Genomic DNA, 17,195 nt, shown 5'->3' with positions numbered 1-17,195 from the left:
GATTTGCCTAGCATGGTTGCGGAGATCTGAACTCAGGTCCTCCGGGAGAGCAGCCAGTGCTCTGCTGAGCCGTCTCTCCTGCCCCAAATCTGTGTTTTTAAAGCATCTTACCTGTATTGCTGTTTAATTGCCCGCTACTAGTTATTATACATTCAGATATCACATAGACACTTCAGACTGCCCCAGCAACAGTTGAATGTTGGTATAGCAGTACAATAGGATACTACTGAACAAGTGGAAGGGATGAACTATTGCTGCATGGAACAACATGGGATACGCTCGGGTAGAGGGCTGGCTCAGCAGTTACAAACACTGCCTTTGCAGAGGACAGGTAGTGTGGCTCCTGGTACCCACGTTAGGTGGCTCACAACTGCTTGTTACTACAGTTCTGGGGAATCAGATAGCCTCTGGCCTCTTGGGGCACCTGCATACATACGCAACACACACAAACTCACTCAGGCACACATAACTAAAATACACAAGTAGACCTTTGAAAACAATGGTAATTCTTAGTTAAAGAAGCTAGACAACAAAGAAACAACCTGTATAAAATTATAAAAGTAGTTGCCAGGATTGGTAGTTTACTGAGTGGATGAGGTAGGGGGGAATGTGGGAGGGAGGGAAGGATTACAAGGGGGTACCATTACGCTCACCTTGATTATAGTAATGGTTTTAGGATTTCTCTAGCTGTACACTTCATCATCTATGATCACTTGAATAAAGCTGGGGGAAGCCTCAGTACTAAAAGGCTTTCAACGTCCTTGCCTATTCTCCCCACCCCACCCCAACCCTGCTTCCCAGAGAAGCCACTATCAACTCTTGCATGCATTTTAATTATTTGTTGACTTGTTTCTTTGGAACTTGAAGCAGTCACTGTTTGTAGGTCAGAATTCCGTTCTCATCCCACTGCTTTTACTTCTCTTTCCAGCATCCTAATAACAGTGTCAACTAACGTGGTCAATATTAACATTGCAGGGATATTAAATATTAGATACTGTTGTCTCGAGAAGTATATTTTATTTCTTAGTTTTCCCCACAGTTGAGGCATTTTTCCTTACTTCCTTTGCTTTCTGTGCATACGGCTGACTTTTTCATATGTCTCAATAGACTTGTCAGACACATAGCAGCAATTTCCCAAGGTGCTCCAGGTATTGTAGAGAGTGTGTGTTTCTTTTCATTTCTTCTTGGAATGTGATTTTGAGACAGAGGTTTGTATAGCCCTAGCTGGCCTCAAACTCACTGTGTATCCAAAGCTGATCTTAAACTTCTGATCCAGAGACCCACTTGATAACACACTCAGAAATCCCATAAAAACACTAAACTGGAAGACATAATGTATATGCAAAGGACCTGTAGGGCAAAAATAGAGAAGAAAAATATGTAAATAAAATTAAAATAATAAGATAAATTTAAAAAAGAAAAGAGACACCATTGAGTTCAGTTTGTGTTAGTTGTCTTCTGCTGGGCATGCAGCCTGCCCCTGAGAATAGCCTGCTGCCCTGTGAGACTCCCTTTAGGAGGAAAGTAAATGTTCATTTGCAAGTGGTTATCAGTTAGGATAGCTTCTGGGTCAGGCCTTGGGTCTGTGTCCACTTCTCTTTTCTGCTCTAGGATGCTATCTGATGTTGATCCATGCCGTCTCTGTGAGTCATACGTGTATAGATCCTGGTGATTTAGAGGCCTTCCTTTTCTTGGTGTCCTCCATCCCTTCTGGCTCTTATACTCTTTCAGCCTCCTCATCGAATTTAGGGCTAATTGTTCCAAGGTCTCACACTGCATAAAGTCTGGCTGTATTCTCTGTATATACTTTATATACTCTACTTTTTAATTTGAAAATTATTTTTAAAAATTCCTTCCAGGGCCAAAAATGTTAATATTTTATCTTAATCTAAATATTTAGCTACATATAGAATTCTGTATTGAAAATTACTTTCCATCTGAATTTTAGAATTATTTCTTCATTGCCTCCTAGCACCTGATATATTATCAAATATTTAGAATTTAGATATATTATCAAGTATTTAATTACTTTGCATATGTCCTCCCTTGACACAATTGTGATCCTCACTTTGCTGGTCTGATATTTTCTTTTGGCATGCTTTCATTAATCCTCTGCATAGGCATTCATTACTTTCAGTTATGTTTATAAGAGATGTCACTGGGTAGCAGACACTGCTTTCGGCTCTGGGGACACAGCAGTGAATGGAATCGACAGATTTTCTTTCTTTAAGCCTGGTGAGAAAGGCAAACTTAAAACACAAGTGGTATATAGTGAATTTTTAGATACAGGAAAGAACAAACTACAGTAGGAGGGACATGACAGAACATTTTAGGAAGGTGGGTAGCGGGTACCTCTCCAGGTGACAGATGAGCAGACTCTAGTTGAGGTCAGCAGTCATACCTGGCAGAGTGAAAGAGCAGCAGGCGCAAAGACTGGGGCAAGAAACACTGTGGATGTTGGGAAGCAAAGGAGAGCAAGTGGCAGAGGTGGATGGGAGCCAGTGTGGGGTCTTGAGAGGCGCCTTCCTATCTAAAATGTCTGTCGCCTTCCCCACACTGTAGTTTGTCCTTTCTGTTTCTAAAAAGTCATTTATACTGTTTGTTTCCTAATGTTTGCCTTTTCCACTGGGATTAAGCTGTCTGTTCCATTCACTGCTGTACCCCCAGAGCCTAAAGCAGTGTCTGCTATTACAAATATACTGACATCTATTACAAATATAACTGAGTAATGAAATGCTTGCTCAGATAGGAAGAATGAACAATGACAGCGTGTGACTTCTTGAAAAAGGTACGACCTATAAAAGTATAATTTCCATCTTGTATGAAAGGCTCATACATAAATCTAAGAGACGAAAAAGTTAGTACCTCAAAAGTCAAACATGTGAAAGCAAGCATTAAAACTCATATGGAGGGTAAGGACGAGCAGACACTTTAAGCATTTGTCATTAACACTTAACTGTGTCTTTCTGTTTTTTCTTAATAGGACTTTCTGACTCTTGCAAATCTGGAATGTTCACCCAACGTTGAAACATTCCTTTGCCAAGCTTTTGTACCAACTTGCACAGAGCAAATTCACGTGGTTCCACCTTGTCGTAAATTGTGTGAAAAAGTATATTCTGATTGCAAAACGTTATTGGATGCTTTTGGGATCCGATGGCCTGAAGAACTTGAATGTGACAGGTAAATCATGCTTTTCACTGAAAATGAAAAAAGCAGTTGCTAAATACTAATGGCATTTTAGAGTTGTTAGCTCTCTGATTCAACAGCACTGTTTGACTCAGCACACGTTTGCTGCATGCTTATAGGTAGGCACAGTGGTGGTGAGAACTGTGGACCCAGGTTAGCAATAAGCAGACTTAGTTCTTGCTCTCTGGACGCTTACAGTACGGGTGAAGGGGCAGGTAATTGTGCTAGTAATTGCAGTGATGACTGTGAGAGACACCGAAAGTAGAGTACTTAATTATATGAGGACATGTGCTGGTGCCCTTCACCTAAACTGGGCCTGGACAGTGCTCAAGAGGAGCTGACTGTTTTCTGAAGTATGAGGGATAAGGCCGAGTTACTTGGGTGTTGGGAAGAACATTTTAAAGAATAGGAGCAACTTGTGACTGGAGAGAGCTTGGCACATGGGGACTAAATGCCTGTTAGAAGCTGAGCATGGCGGCACATGCCTATAATTTCAGTGCTCAGGAGACTGTCACCGGTGGATCAAGAATTTAAGGCCAGTCTAGGCTCTGTTGTAAGACCACATTTCAAAAAGCAAGAAGAACAGAAATGCTAGCCAGTACATATGATGAGAGTAGAAAAAGCCATGGTGCAAGATAAGCAGAGAGAATCAGCGGCCAGGCCTTTCCAGACCCGTCGAGCATGGTTTTCTGCTGGGAGCGCTGAGATCATCAGGTGTCGAGGTCAGGAATGGTTTCTGTGGAGAACATGCTACAGCTTCATGAGTGTTGTTAGAAAGCTGTCCTTGGCAGTTGCCCTCAGGACTCAAGGCCACCTTCTTTGTCCAGTCTTGATGAGAAGGGGGTGAGCAAAGACAGAACTCACCTCAACAGCCTCTCACAGAGTTCAGCTGCCCCTTTGCCATATATCAACACTGAACTAATAAGGAAAGTGGGAATGTGCATCCAGAAAGGAGGGAGGACTCCAAGGATGAGGAAGCAGGAGGCAGTCACTGCAGAGGAACATTCACTCTTTTCCCAAAATGGTGAGGCAGGGGAACTAATGGAAGGAGGGGAAAATAAAGTCAGATCCATGAATGGGCTCCAGGAAACTGTTGAAACAGAGGAAGATTGTGTGGTAGCCAGAAGGAAGCTCAGATTTACTTTAATAATGAGATTCATGGTGAGAAAAAGAAAGCACAGAGAAAATAGTGAGTTTATCTGTGGTTAGGGTTTTACTGAACAATAACTGGCTGCTTCAAGAACTTCAGGGTCAGGGGAAAGGCAGGTATATACAAGGTAGAAACAGCAGTCAATACAAGTTTTCTGAGGAGGAGACAGGATCCCCAGCACACGTGGGTAGGAGGTGCCTCCGTTGCAATGGTTGGATGGAGGTCAGGTTGTCTCTGAATAATAGGGCTAGTCTCTATTTGTAAATAGCTGGTGTGTGAGTCCTGTTGAGTCTTGGGGGACAGTTTATACACATGAGAAGCTACAGGTGTAGAGAGTAAAAAAGCAAGTCAGTGGACCATGGAAGCTTTGTATCACCTTAGGTAATGTGGGTGATCCTGAGTTTGTAGTGGATACTCTGGTCTGCAGAAATACTCTGCAGCAGTGGTGGGATGCTTGGGCCTATGTACTGGGAAGCAGATACTTGGGTTTATCGGTGGTTTAAGTTCTATCAAATGCATACAGTGCAAATGTGAGAAAGGGTAAGATGAGGGGCTGGAGAGATGGTTCAGCAGTTAAGAGCACCAGGCATGCATGGGGTACACATACAGACATGGAGACAAAATACTTGCACACATAAAATAAAAAATAAAAAGAAAGAGTAAGTGAAAAAATAATGAAACATTAATTTAGTCCATTTATCTAAATAGGTGAGAACTGAGGTGGAAAAATTAAAGAATTGCCATGTGGAGACGGCATGAGGTTTTAAAAGGCATTGTATACAGTTTTTGATAAACACACTGTAAGAATGGAGCTTAGACCAAGGTCGGGATGCCTGGGTTGAGTTTTGAAGATAGTGTGCTCCTACACAAAGTGGCCAGATTCCTATGTCATCGTAACAACGGTAACCAAATGGCTAGGGTATCACAGGGGAGAAGAAAGCTAAGAAGCCACAGTTTAGTGAGTTGTCCGAAGTGTGCTCAAATCACTGAGGATGGTGACAGCAGGGAGAGGGGTGAGAAGACCCAAGATTCTTCACCTGCTCCTCCTCGCTGTGTTCTTGCTGTATGTCCCTCCTGTTCTAAGCAGCACAAAAGAATTCCCATTGCCATGTGGACCTTACATCTTAATAAGATGTAATAAATAGTAAGAAGATGCAATCAATTCTAGGTGTATTCAAAGGTCTATGGGCAAGATGTTTGCTCTGTATGGAAGCCTGTGCAGTTTCAGAGCAGGAGGGGTTGTGACTCACAAAAGCAAGCACTGCTACCCAAGCTGACATTTTCCCCACTTTGGGAGTTTTAATCTGTGAAGGTTGATTTTGTGGAGAAACAAACATTATTTTCTTAAGCTAAATCAAATTTGTTTTGTGTTTGGGAATGCTTGAGACATTGCATTAGGAATGGAACCTCCATTTCTAAAGAAATGATGTAAACCCAGTATCAAAGCATATCTCACTATCATAAAGCAGACACACACCTCTTTTTAAACTGTTAATTGGTTTGATCACTAGAAATACTCTAACTTCTTCATAGAAGTAAAAAGTCTTGAAGATTTTATGGCATTTTATTTTGCATCTACAAAAGCAGAAGGATTTCTGACTAGAGCCCCAGTCCTAGCCTGCTAAGAGGTTTAACATATTCACACAGGAGGCTTCTGTTTGACTCTGGGACTCTGGAACAGTGGCACACTTTAGGCCCTGTGTCCTCAGGAGAATGCCTCTACCCTTCCGAATGCCTTTGCTTTGGAACAGGTAGAAAGAGCACCTCAGTCTTGGCAGCATCAGGTTCCCAGCTTGTCACGGCCCAAGCACGTTCTCTGGCAGGACTGTACGGTAAAGACGTGGCTCCAGGCATTCTCTGAGAGTTTGCCTGTAGGTCAGTGTTGCTGTGCGCCCCTTTCTAGCTGTGCACCTCTTTCCCTGTCCTTTCTTGCCTGCTTTCCCCATAGCAAATTGTCCTTATCAATGTACCTTAATCTTGATAATCATTTTGTTTCCTATTCTTTAGGCAGGAGGGATTTAGAATTTTAAGTATTTTTTTAATACAGTGAAATTTCACACAGCAAGTGGAGAAGACTAGGTGTGTGTTTGTGTGTGTTTATCTCCTTGTGGAATTCATACATTCTGGTAGATGTATAATTATTTTCCAAAATAGTTTAATAATCATGGTAAATTGAAAATGCCCATTTCCTAAATCTGGAAAATCCTCTGCTACAGAAACTCCTAACAAACTCTGAGCTGTCAACAAGATTATTGATTATTCTTTTCTTTAAATGTATTTATGGTAGGTGGCGTATGCATGTCACAGCATATGTGTGGAGGTCAGAGGCCAACTTGTGGGAGTTGGATCTGTCCTTCTGCCATGTGGGTCCTTGAGACAAAACTTAGATTGTCCAGTTTAGCGGCAAGCACTTTTACCTGCTGAGCCATTACTGGCCCCTCTTTCTTTTTTTTTTTTTTTTCTCTCTTTATTAATTGCACTTTATTTACATTGTATCTCCCCTGTGGTTCTCTCCCTCCTCCCATCCCAATCCCTCCCTTCCTCCACCCTCTGCATGCATGCCCCTCCCCAAGTCCACTGATGGGGAGGACTTCTTTTCCTTCCTTCTGATCCTAGACAATTAGGTCTCATCAGGAGCGGCTTCGTTGTCTTCTTCTGTGGCCTGGTAATGCTGCTTCCCCCTCAGGGGGAGGTAATTAAAGAGCAGGCCAGTCAGTTCATGTCAGAGCCCCTCATTCTTTAAAGTAGAAAATAACTGAATGTTCTTCACAGAAGAACCACCAGCAAGTTGTAATGTACTTACACACTGAACTACTCCTGGATAGTTGATGAAATGGTTGCAGCTGACCGGCACCTGTCATTCTTAAGCTGAAAAACTAATGTTGCGTGCAGAATGAGAAGTTACAGCCCGATGCCATTCATGTAAAGTTTAGAGCCTGTGAAACTACTGTATAAGGTTATGGCTAGTAAACAGCACAGCAAAATACCCTTAAACACTTGAGGAGAATAAAAACCGACTTTCTGGTCATTCGTGCTTCTGAGAAGAAAGAAAAGGAAATAAGACCTGAAAGGAGTCCTGACTGTCTGTATTTAAAAAAAGATACTCATTAGAACACAATGATGTGACCTTTTATTTTAATAAAGCTGAAGGATTGTGAGTATTCATTTTAGAGGAATATATTTCTATCTTTCTGTCTTTGTTTTGAGACAGGCTGTCACTATGTAGCCCTGCCTGACCTTAAACTCACTATGTAGACCAGGCTGGTCTCCAGCTTACAGAGATCAGCCTGCCTCTGCCTCCTTAATGCTGGGATCAAGGTGTATGACCCCGCCCTTGTTCATTCTCTCTCTTTCTCTCTGTCTCTGTGTCTCTCTCTGTGTTTCTCTCTCTCTCTCTCTCTTTCAAAAAGTATTTTACTGAAATATGTGTGACTGTTTTGCCTGCGTGTATGTCTGTGCCACATGTGTACGCAATGCCCAGAGAGGCCTGAAGAGGGCTTCTGATCCTCTGGACCTGTCATTACAGAAAGCTGATAAAGGTCATGAAGGTGTGGGACTCAAACTCAGCTCTTCTGGAACAGGAGCCAGTGCTCTTAACCATTGAGCCACCACTATATTTTTAATCTCAGCCTGTTATATTTTGAATGTGTTCTCATTATTTTTAAACCATGTAGACCTTTCAAAATAATACTGGAATATACAAACTCAACTCAGTGATAAAGTTCTGGCCAGAAGATAAATATCTGTGTGTTGCTCAAATTTGTTCACAAAGGAGGCAAATAGCCAATCAGACCAGTGATGTGAGCCAAGCTGGTCCTCTTCCTGTGTCTTGATGGTTGTCCTGTACTTATTTTAAGAGTGTGAGCTTTTGCAGGCATCATGCCGCACACCTGTGATCCCAGGAGGGTGGAGGCAGGCGGATCTCTGAGTTCAAGGCCAGTCTGGTCTACAAAGCAAGTCCAGGACAGCTAAGGCTACACAGAAAAACAAGAGTGTGAGATTTACCTTGTCACTGTAGGGAAGATGTTCTTCTTAGTCATTGGCTCATGGTCACATCATCAGCCAGGCATTGCTGTGTACATTAAAAAAAGAAAGGGTGGGGTTGGCGCTCAGTGAGAAGAGCAATTGTCCAGTTGGTGTGGACTCTCACACTCAGTCTCTGCACCTGGTAATAAAGAAAATCCAATTTCCTTGGGGTTTATATTTCATGCACAAAATTAGGCAAGCCAGTACTTTGTCTGGAGATTACAAAATGAGGTAAATTATACATTCTCTGAAATATTTAGTCTTAAAAGCAGAAATGTATAAATTATGACATGGCTATTTTTCAAGGAAGTATATTTTTGTGGTTTCCTGTCTTGCCGATATATTTATGTTAGCTGATGCTTCATGAACAGGCACAGTTTACCCAACTCTTCCATCAACTGAATATAACAAGGCCGTGGTTTATACTTGGAAAGCATAAAATAAAACAAAGTAGGGGTGGATATGAGAGGAGTTTGGGGAAGGGGAGGTGAATATGATCAAAATCCATTGTATGGATATGCAGAATCCTCAAATAATTAATGAAAACATCATTTAACAATTTTAAATGGATGACTTCATATACTGACTTTTTGTGAACTTTACAGATTGCCGTACTGTGATGACACTGTTCCTGTAACTCCTGATCCACACACAGAACTCTTTGGTCCTCAGAGGAAAACAGAACAAGTCCGAAGAGACATTGGATTTTGGTGTCCAAAGCACCTTAGGACTTCCGGGGACCAAGGCTATAGGTTTCTGGGAATTGACCAGTGTGCCCCTCCATGCCCCAACATGTATTTTAAAAGTGATGAACTAGACTTTGCCAAAAGTTTCATAGGAATAGTTTCAATATTTTGTCTTTGTGCAACTCTGTTCACGTTTCTTACTTTCTTAATTGACGTCAGACGATTCAGATACCCAGAGAGACCGATTATCTATTACTCTGTGTGTTACAGCATTGTGTCTCTTATGTACTTCATTGGGTTTTTGCTGGGCAATAGCACAGCTTGTAATAAGGCAGATGAGAAGCTGGAGCTCGGGGACACGGTCGTTCTGGGGTCAAAGAACAAGGCTTGCAGTGTGCTGTTCATGTTTTTGTATTTTTTCACAATGGCTGGCACTGTGTGGTGGGTAATTCTCACCATCACCTGGTTCTTAGCTGCAGGAAGAAAGTGGAGTTGTGAAGCCATTGAACAGAAAGCCGTGTGGTTCCATGCTGCTGCCTGGGGAATGCCTGGCTTTCTGACTGTCTTGCTCCTGGCTATGAACAAAGTCGAGGGGGACAACATTAGTGGGGTGTGCTTCATTGGCCTGTATGACCTGGATGCTTCCCGCTACTTCATCCTTTTGCCTCTGTGCCTCTGTGTGTTTGTTGGACTGTCACTCCTTTTAGCTGGCATCATTTCCTTAAATCATGTTCGACAAGTCATACAGCATGATGGCCGAAACCAAGAGAAGCTAAAGAAATTTATGATTCGAATTGGAGTTTTCAGTGGCCTGTATCTTGTGCCATTAGTGACCCTTCTTGGTTGCTATGTCTATGAGCTAGTGAACAGGGTCACCTGGGAGGTCACCTGGTTCTCCGATCATTGTCACCAGTACCGCATCCCGTGTCCTTACCAGGTAGGAGTGTGCCGCTCTTCACTCTTCACAGTCCTGGAAATGTACTGTATCAGTCATGCTCATAAAGTGAGACTTCAGGTTGAGAAAACCTAAGAGACATAGTCAGGCTGGGTGACTGTTCCAGAGCTCATTCTCCAAGCAAGTCTCCTGTAATTATTTTAAACATTAAGTTGAAACATTTAATTTGGGTTTTAAAAGCAGATTACCAATCACAAAGAACAGGCCTCATCATAGGGAGAAAAGAAAAAGTATATTCTACTGCATTGGAGAGGGTTTTTGTTCATTTGTTTTTCACCTCTTCAATTAGTAGGGAAACCCTATGTCTGGATTTAACCTTTAGTGCAGTGTATGCTTCTAAAAATAGAATTTGATTTTTACCCAACCCATCCTGTTATTCTTCACTGAGCAAGAACATACAATTGAAAATGCATTTCATGTGTCTCTGATGCTTAGGATTAGTATAAGGTGCCATTTTTAAAATTAAAATTGTAAATTTATGAGAATATATAATTTCTCAAAGCATTTCAGTTGAATATTTTAAAACTTGGTTTTGAAAAATAAATTTTAGAGTCTAGAGAGATAGCTCAGAGGTTAAGAGTACTGGCTGCTCTTCCAGAGGATCTGAGTTCAATTCCCAGCACCCACATGGTTGCTCACGCCTGTCTGTAACTCCAGTTCCATGGCCTCTGACACACAGACACACAGACACACATGCAGATACAATACCAGTGGAGCATAAAGTAAAATGAATGTTAGCAGTGCACAGTGTCCTCTACAGGAGCACGGGGTGGGGAGCTGCCAAGGTTGAAGTCACACGCCGATTAGAGGAAAATCGGTGTCATCTGGTGGGGGTATAGCTCAGTGGGATTCGATGGCTTTCCTTTTTGCTTCCCTCCCTTTCTCTCTCTGTCCTCACCTCCCTGCCTAGTTAGCTCCTCGTGAAGAATCACTTTAAATAATATAAAGATGAATACTGCAGCAGTACTTGCATTTGGAGCTTGGTGGGAAGTAATCTCCATATGTTTAAATAGGGGCTAGTTGAGTAAGTTAGAACTCACAAAGGAACACCCTCAAAAAGCAAGGCTCCGTCTGTACTGATGTGGGTGGGTCTCAGGCATTAATTACTGCAAAAAGCAAGACAGTGCATCTGTGTAATACGTGTATGCTTGAATACTTACAATAGCATTTGAAAATATTATTTTAAAAATAGATTAAAATAGTATGTGATTTTAGTTTATGAAATTTCTACACCTTTATATCTTAATAATGTTTGTTTTGTGGTACACTAACCAAAAATTTAATATTATGTGTATTAATGCAGAAGGGCTAGAAAATATGAGTTTGGTTGTTTTTAATTTTGACTTTTTAATGCATATGAGTATGTGTGTGTGTATATCACATGTATGCTTGGTGTCATGAAGGAAAGAAGAGGACTTCAGATCACCTGGGATTGGAGTTACACATGGTTGTGACCCACAGTGTAGGTGCTGGGACCTGAACCTGGGTCCCAGCATCCAAGAGCAGCTAGTGCTTTGAACTGCTGAACCATCTCTTCAGCCCCTACATGTATTGTAAACTGTAGTGAAGGAAAATTGGTAAATACTTACGGACAAATATTTCAAGACTTCTTAGAGCCCCGTCCACCAGTGGGAGAGGAAAAGACAAGCAGAATCATGCCAAGATTCTGAAAGTCAGTCATAAGCATTTTTCTCTGTTGAGAGCCGTATTTTGATATACATAAAAGTTCCTTGTTCAGAACTTCATAAAAGTGTATTGAACTTAAAATGTTGCTTGTCATAGTATTTACTTCAAACCTTTTGCAGTAAAACAGACTGAAAATTTATTTGTTCAAGCTTTACTTTGACTGCAGATTTTTCTTTGTTTTAAGTATGTCAGTGTTTGTTTTGTTTTGTAGGCAAACCCAAAAGCTCGACCAGAATTGGCTTTATTTATGATAAAATATCTGATGACATTAATTGTTGGTATCTCTGCGGTCTTCTGGGTTGGAAGCAAAAAGACGTGCACTGAATGGGCCGGGTTCTTTAAGCGAAACCGCAAGCGAGAGTAAGAGCTGACTGCTTATCTTAAGAGTGTTTTAAAGTAAACAGATCAAAATACCAATGTTTTTACCTAGAATGATAACAATTCAATAGAATAACCTGTAATATCAATACATACTTATGAGTAAATAGCTTATTTTGTTTATTTTTATATAGTGTATGTAATGTGTTGTATACATATTTATATTTAATTTCCCATTGATTTGATTGCTGAACTCTTTGTGGTACAAATGTCATAGCTGGACAAGCAGGGCCTCCTTGTAGGCCCCTATTTCATGGCCCAAGGGTGAGACAGAAAGATGGCAAATTTGAGGCTCACTTGTATAGCAAAGTGCTATCTCCACACTATTTTAATTCCGAACCTATTCCTTACTTACTCTGTGTGTATCTCATATTTATGTTCCCATACTAAATTTGTTGTTTTCTTGAGAGGGTTTCTCTTGTAGCCTTGGTTGTCCTGGCCTCAAACTCACAGTGATCTGCCTGCCTCTGCTTTCGTGAGTGCTAGGATCACAGGTGTGAGCCACCATGTCTGGCTCTTACTGAATTCACTATAAGTTGTCAACTTTCGTATTAGAACGAAGACAGTGTCCTATTCCTTCTGGTTTACCCTATATTTAGCATAGTCGCGTTATACTGGTTTGTATTTCTGTGCCTTCAAGCTTTGATTTTTAACTGTTTAATTTCTTAGCAGTGTGCTGCTGCTCTTAGCAAAAGCATAGAAGGTATTTTCAGCAGAGACGTCACTACATAGGCACCTCATAGTTTATACATAATACAAGCCACACAGAACTTCTCACTAATGAAAATGGGGCAAAGATCCCATTTGTAACACCTGAGATGTATTGAGCAAATCCTCTGCTTGGGTTTTCCTGCAGCCCCATCAGTGAAAGCCGAAGAGTGCTGCAGGAGTCCTGTGAGTTTTTCCTGAAGCACAATTCGAAAGTGAAACACAAAAAGAAGCATTGCAAACCAGGCTCACATAAGCTGAAGGTCATTTCCAAGTCCATGGGAACTAGCACAGGAGCGGCCACAAATCATGGCACATCTGCCATGGCAATTGCTGACCATGATTACTTAGGACAAGAAACGTCAACAGAAATCCAAACCTCCCCAGAGGCATCCATGAAAGAGGTGAGAGCGGAGAGAGCCAACACGCCCCGAGCAAAGGAACAGGACTGTGGAGAACCCGCTTTCCCAGCAGCATCCAGCTCCAAGCTCTCCGGGGAACAGAATGACAGGAAGAGCCGAGCAGGCAGTGTGAAGGAAAAAAGCAGTGTGTCGGAAGGAGCTCCAAGCGAAGGAAGGTGAGACTAACTTTGTTATCGAAATTGCCGTGATCTGAGAGCACTGTTCATCTTTTATTGGCACATACCATACCTAGAGCAAAAGCATTTCATGATGAGATACTTTTAATCTAAGGGAGTTTGGTTTCAACTAATAAACATACTACTTCATTGTTTAATTCTTAGATTTAAGAAAAGTCTTAATATGTGATATTCAAGTTGGAAAGTGATATTTGTTTCTTGTGATGATTGTAATGATATTTGACATTTAGGTGTTTCAAATGCATCTGAATACAGGCCAAACTATCATCATACACTGCAGCTAAGCGTGGTGGTATATGCCTGTAATCCCAGCACTGGGCATCTGGAGTTATGAGGAGCATGAATTTGAGGTTGACCTGGGTTTCTTACAAGCTCAAGGCTAGCCTCGGCCCTATCAGTCACAAGAAAGAAACATCTCAAGGAAACGAAACAGTACATTACAACATTATGGCTAAATGTGAAATTTTATACAAGATGATTATAAAATTTTTTTCAGTTTCTGAACATGAAAGAATATATGGATTTTCCCCCCGTGGACAAAAGTGTCCAAAGCACAGGGATTTGGTTTGGTTTGGTTTTCTATGTCTTTGTTTGTCCTCTTAGAATGTGGACAGCTAACGGTAGCAAGCTCTCACGGTTGGACTGCCCAGCCCTTTCAGACTGGGTTGGGTACAATGTTCGTGTAATGCTTCCATATGCCTGGCTGGAACTAGCAGGATGTTCTTATCCTCGCTGGATCTGACTGAGGTCTTGGTCATCTTCGTATTCCTGGTCCTGGCTGTCATGGAACTTGCTCTCTAGACCAGGCTGGCCTCAATCTCAAAGATATGACTGCCTCTGCCTGGGACTAAAAGAGTGTACCACTGCACCTAGCAAAGAATGGCATCTCAGCACTGATGAGGACTCAGGAAACTGGGAGCAGGAATCTGCCCTAGTGATTGTGTTCCCTGTGAGATGCCATGCTCGGCCTTGCAGGACTAGCTGTCAGTAAAGTGGCTGAAGTCAGCACAGATTGTATTCCGGAGTGATACCCTCGAGCTTTAGTGGAATATCTTGTGATCGAGCAAATAGGGCAGATGAGCAGCAGTCAGGATGACTGACATCCTCTTTGTGCTTCTGTGTATATGCATGTCAGCCTTCTTGTTTTCTAGGGTCAGTCCAAAGAGTGGTGTTGAAGTGGGCATGGTGAAGTGCAGCAATTGGCAGGGCCCCAGTTCTCCAGGACCAAGCAGCCTCACAGGCTCCACGTCTCTGCTTGTCCGCTCAGCTTCTGGAGTGAGAAAAGAGCAGGGTGCTGGCAGCCATTCCGACACTTGAAGAAAGCGGCACCTCATTACCCTGGAAGCAAATGTATATTACACTGGAGGTGACCGATGCATTTGCTGTAGGAAAACCACTGTTGAGCAGGGAGAGCAGCTCAGTGGCACACCCACCTGGACTCCTTGGGCACCTGTTCACCTCCCCGTGCTGCAAAACAGAAATTACTCCTGCATTCTTAATTTGCACTTAATCCAGCTCTGTCTACTATTTTTGGTTTGGCTTTGATTTTTGTTTTTTGAAATAGGGTTTCTCTGTGTAGCCCTGGCTGTCCTGGAACACACAGTGTAGACCAGGCTGGCCTCAAACTAAACAGATCCGCCTGCCTCTACTCCTGAGTGCTGAGATTAAAGGTGTAGCCCACCACAGCCCAGCTTTTGTCTGCTGTTATACTGGGGGGAAAAACAGATTTCAAGAATAATACAATGCATTTATACCTGAAAAAAAACCAAACAAATGTCCTGCTTGATAATATTTCTTAAATGTGGGGCTGGGAAGGGCGTTAGAGGAATCTTCCTTCTATTTATGAGGATTCTTTCAGTGAAGTATTTTAAGATATTCTATGTGGTTTCACTCTTTTGATATAGAACCAGGAATTTTTTTTGCTGAAGTATTTAAAACTTATCATTGTATCTTTATATATATATATTTGAAAATATGCTTATGTATTTGAACTTTTTTAGAAAATTGATTCAAATATTTTTATGATGTTCTTCTAATATTTTAACTAGTTTGTGGTAGCTGCTACACTGAATTTTTAAACAACTTGTAAAACAGCCTCTTTATGGTATAGAATAGGTGTCACACTGAAAGGTTTGCAAGAACCGTTCAACTCAAGCCACTTGTGCCTTAGCGTTCATGTGAGTTTTGTAGGTCTCTGAGGGGAGGCCCATGCTGACACAGCCACTTCCTGATTGTATGCCCTCATCCTTTGTGCTTTTAAATGAGATGAGATGTTAGCTTTCCATAAGTTAAGCCATGCTGTTGACTTCCTTTTTTCCCCCGAGTGTTACATTACCACTCAAGATTGAATTATGGCCGTTGATCGTTGCTCATACCTACTTTAGTTTAGATCCCGAGAGAGGGTCTCACTGTGTAGCTCTCTCCAGCTGTCCTGGCACTCACTAGTAGACCAGGCGGATCACAGAGATCTGCCCTACTCTGCACCCACTCATCTCCCCCTCAGTGCTGGGGTTAAAGGCTTGAGCCACCACACCCAGCTTTCATGCTTTTGTAAACTTTAAACTTAAATATTTTCAAAATACTACATACACATTGTATCCTATCTTTCTCAGGTGCTGTGCAAAATTTTCATCTGCAGCTAAACTGCAAGAGAAAGTGTGCTAACACTAGCAGTCAAACAGATATGGAAAACGTCCCAATAAACAAATATGGTTTGAACAACACACTTAAAAATACTAAGGAATTTCTTAATTTTGTTACTCATTAAGTATTATTTCTTGAGCAAAGTTTTCTTGGATACTTTGGGTCTGTTGGACCTTCTGTTAAAGTTTAAAATGAGAATTATGTACTGTATGGAAAATGTTGTAAATACTAGCTTTTCCACATATATAGACTTTGTACACAAGAACTTTTTGTGTGATCTTTTCATCAATAAAATTTTCTTTGTATAGAAGATTGTATTATGTGCAGATATTTAGTACTGACCCAAGAAATAGTGTAATTTTTTCAGATTAATGAAGGCATAAGTAATAAATCAGAAAATTCTTTTTACCTAAAGAAGAAGACAATGAAGACATTTGCATTTTGTCGCAGTTTCTTTATATTATGTAGTCGTATTTTCTGTAATTGTGTTAGAGCTGCTGGAGGCCTGCTGGATAAGGCAAAGGGAGCCAGGGCCTTGTGTGTCTGCTCCCACCATGGATTGGGTCGTTGGAACAAACCTCCCCAGTGAAGCAGTGCAGGGCAGCCATACTGCCTTCCAGATTCTAAACAGCTAATGAAGCAGTGAGGGGTTGTCAGCGTGAGCTGTGGGAGGAGAGGAATCCCATGGCCACCCCCAGAGCTTGCAGCTTCTTCTGTCTAGGACCATTTGCTGATGTGAAGCCGTTGAGAAGCAGAGTGCTGTGGAAGGAACCTCAGGGACTGAAGCTGTGACATGGAGAAAAGGACCAGTACCTGCCAGAACATTAAAACTGTGGCCTCCACAGCCTGAAGACAAGCACAGTTCATGTTATTTCGGTGGGGTAGAAGCAGCTCAGACTCCGGTCCTGGGTTAAGGCCGCTATGTGGTAGGAGCCTCATGCACAGGCAGAAGCAAATGAAAAGCTTTTGGAGGAAGAGGGTTACTATTTATTCCCTGTGATTCATTTCAAGACAGGGTCACTGGCCTGAGCTGTCCTACGTTTTCCTGTGTACTCCAGGCTGGCCTCAGGATCACAGTCCTGCCTGCACCTCCTGAGTGCTGGGATGGTAGGCTCACACCACCACGCTTGGCCTTCCACAAACCCTAGGCACTGGAGAGATGGTTCAGCAGTTAAGAGC

At 41.9% G+C, this 17,195-nt stretch overlaps 1 protein-coding gene across 3 annotated transcripts in view; it reads left to right on the top strand.

The window, feature by feature from the left end:
* The window catches only part of Fzd6 (frizzled class receptor 6), a 31,617-nt gene extending 15,291 nt beyond the window's left edge, over positions 1-16,326 (top strand). For all 3 annotated transcript variants that reach the window (XM_060389571.1, XM_021658916.2, XM_021658917.2), the window contains exons 3-7: positions 2,984-3,180; positions 8,968-9,985; positions 11,901-12,049; positions 12,924-13,352; positions 14,525-16,326. In XM_060389571.1, coding sequence (XP_060245554.1) covers positions 2,984-3,180; positions 8,968-9,985; positions 11,901-12,049; positions 12,924-13,352; positions 14,525-14,690 — 1,959 coding nt within the window. In that variant the 3' untranslated portion in view covers positions 14,691-16,326. The remainder of the gene's footprint in view (positions 1-2,983; positions 3,181-8,967; positions 9,986-11,900; positions 12,050-12,923; positions 13,353-14,524) is intronic.
* Positions 16,327-17,195: the final 869 nt, after the last annotated feature.

Source organism: Meriones unguiculatus, chromosome 8 (genome assembly GCF_030254825.1).
Source record: "Meriones unguiculatus strain TT.TT164.6M chromosome 8, Bangor_MerUng_6.1, whole genome shotgun sequence".
In the NCBI taxonomy this organism is placed as follows: domain Eukaryota; kingdom Metazoa; phylum Chordata; class Mammalia; order Rodentia; family Muridae; genus Meriones; species Meriones unguiculatus.
This window is presented reverse-complemented; position numbering and strand designations above follow the sequence as displayed.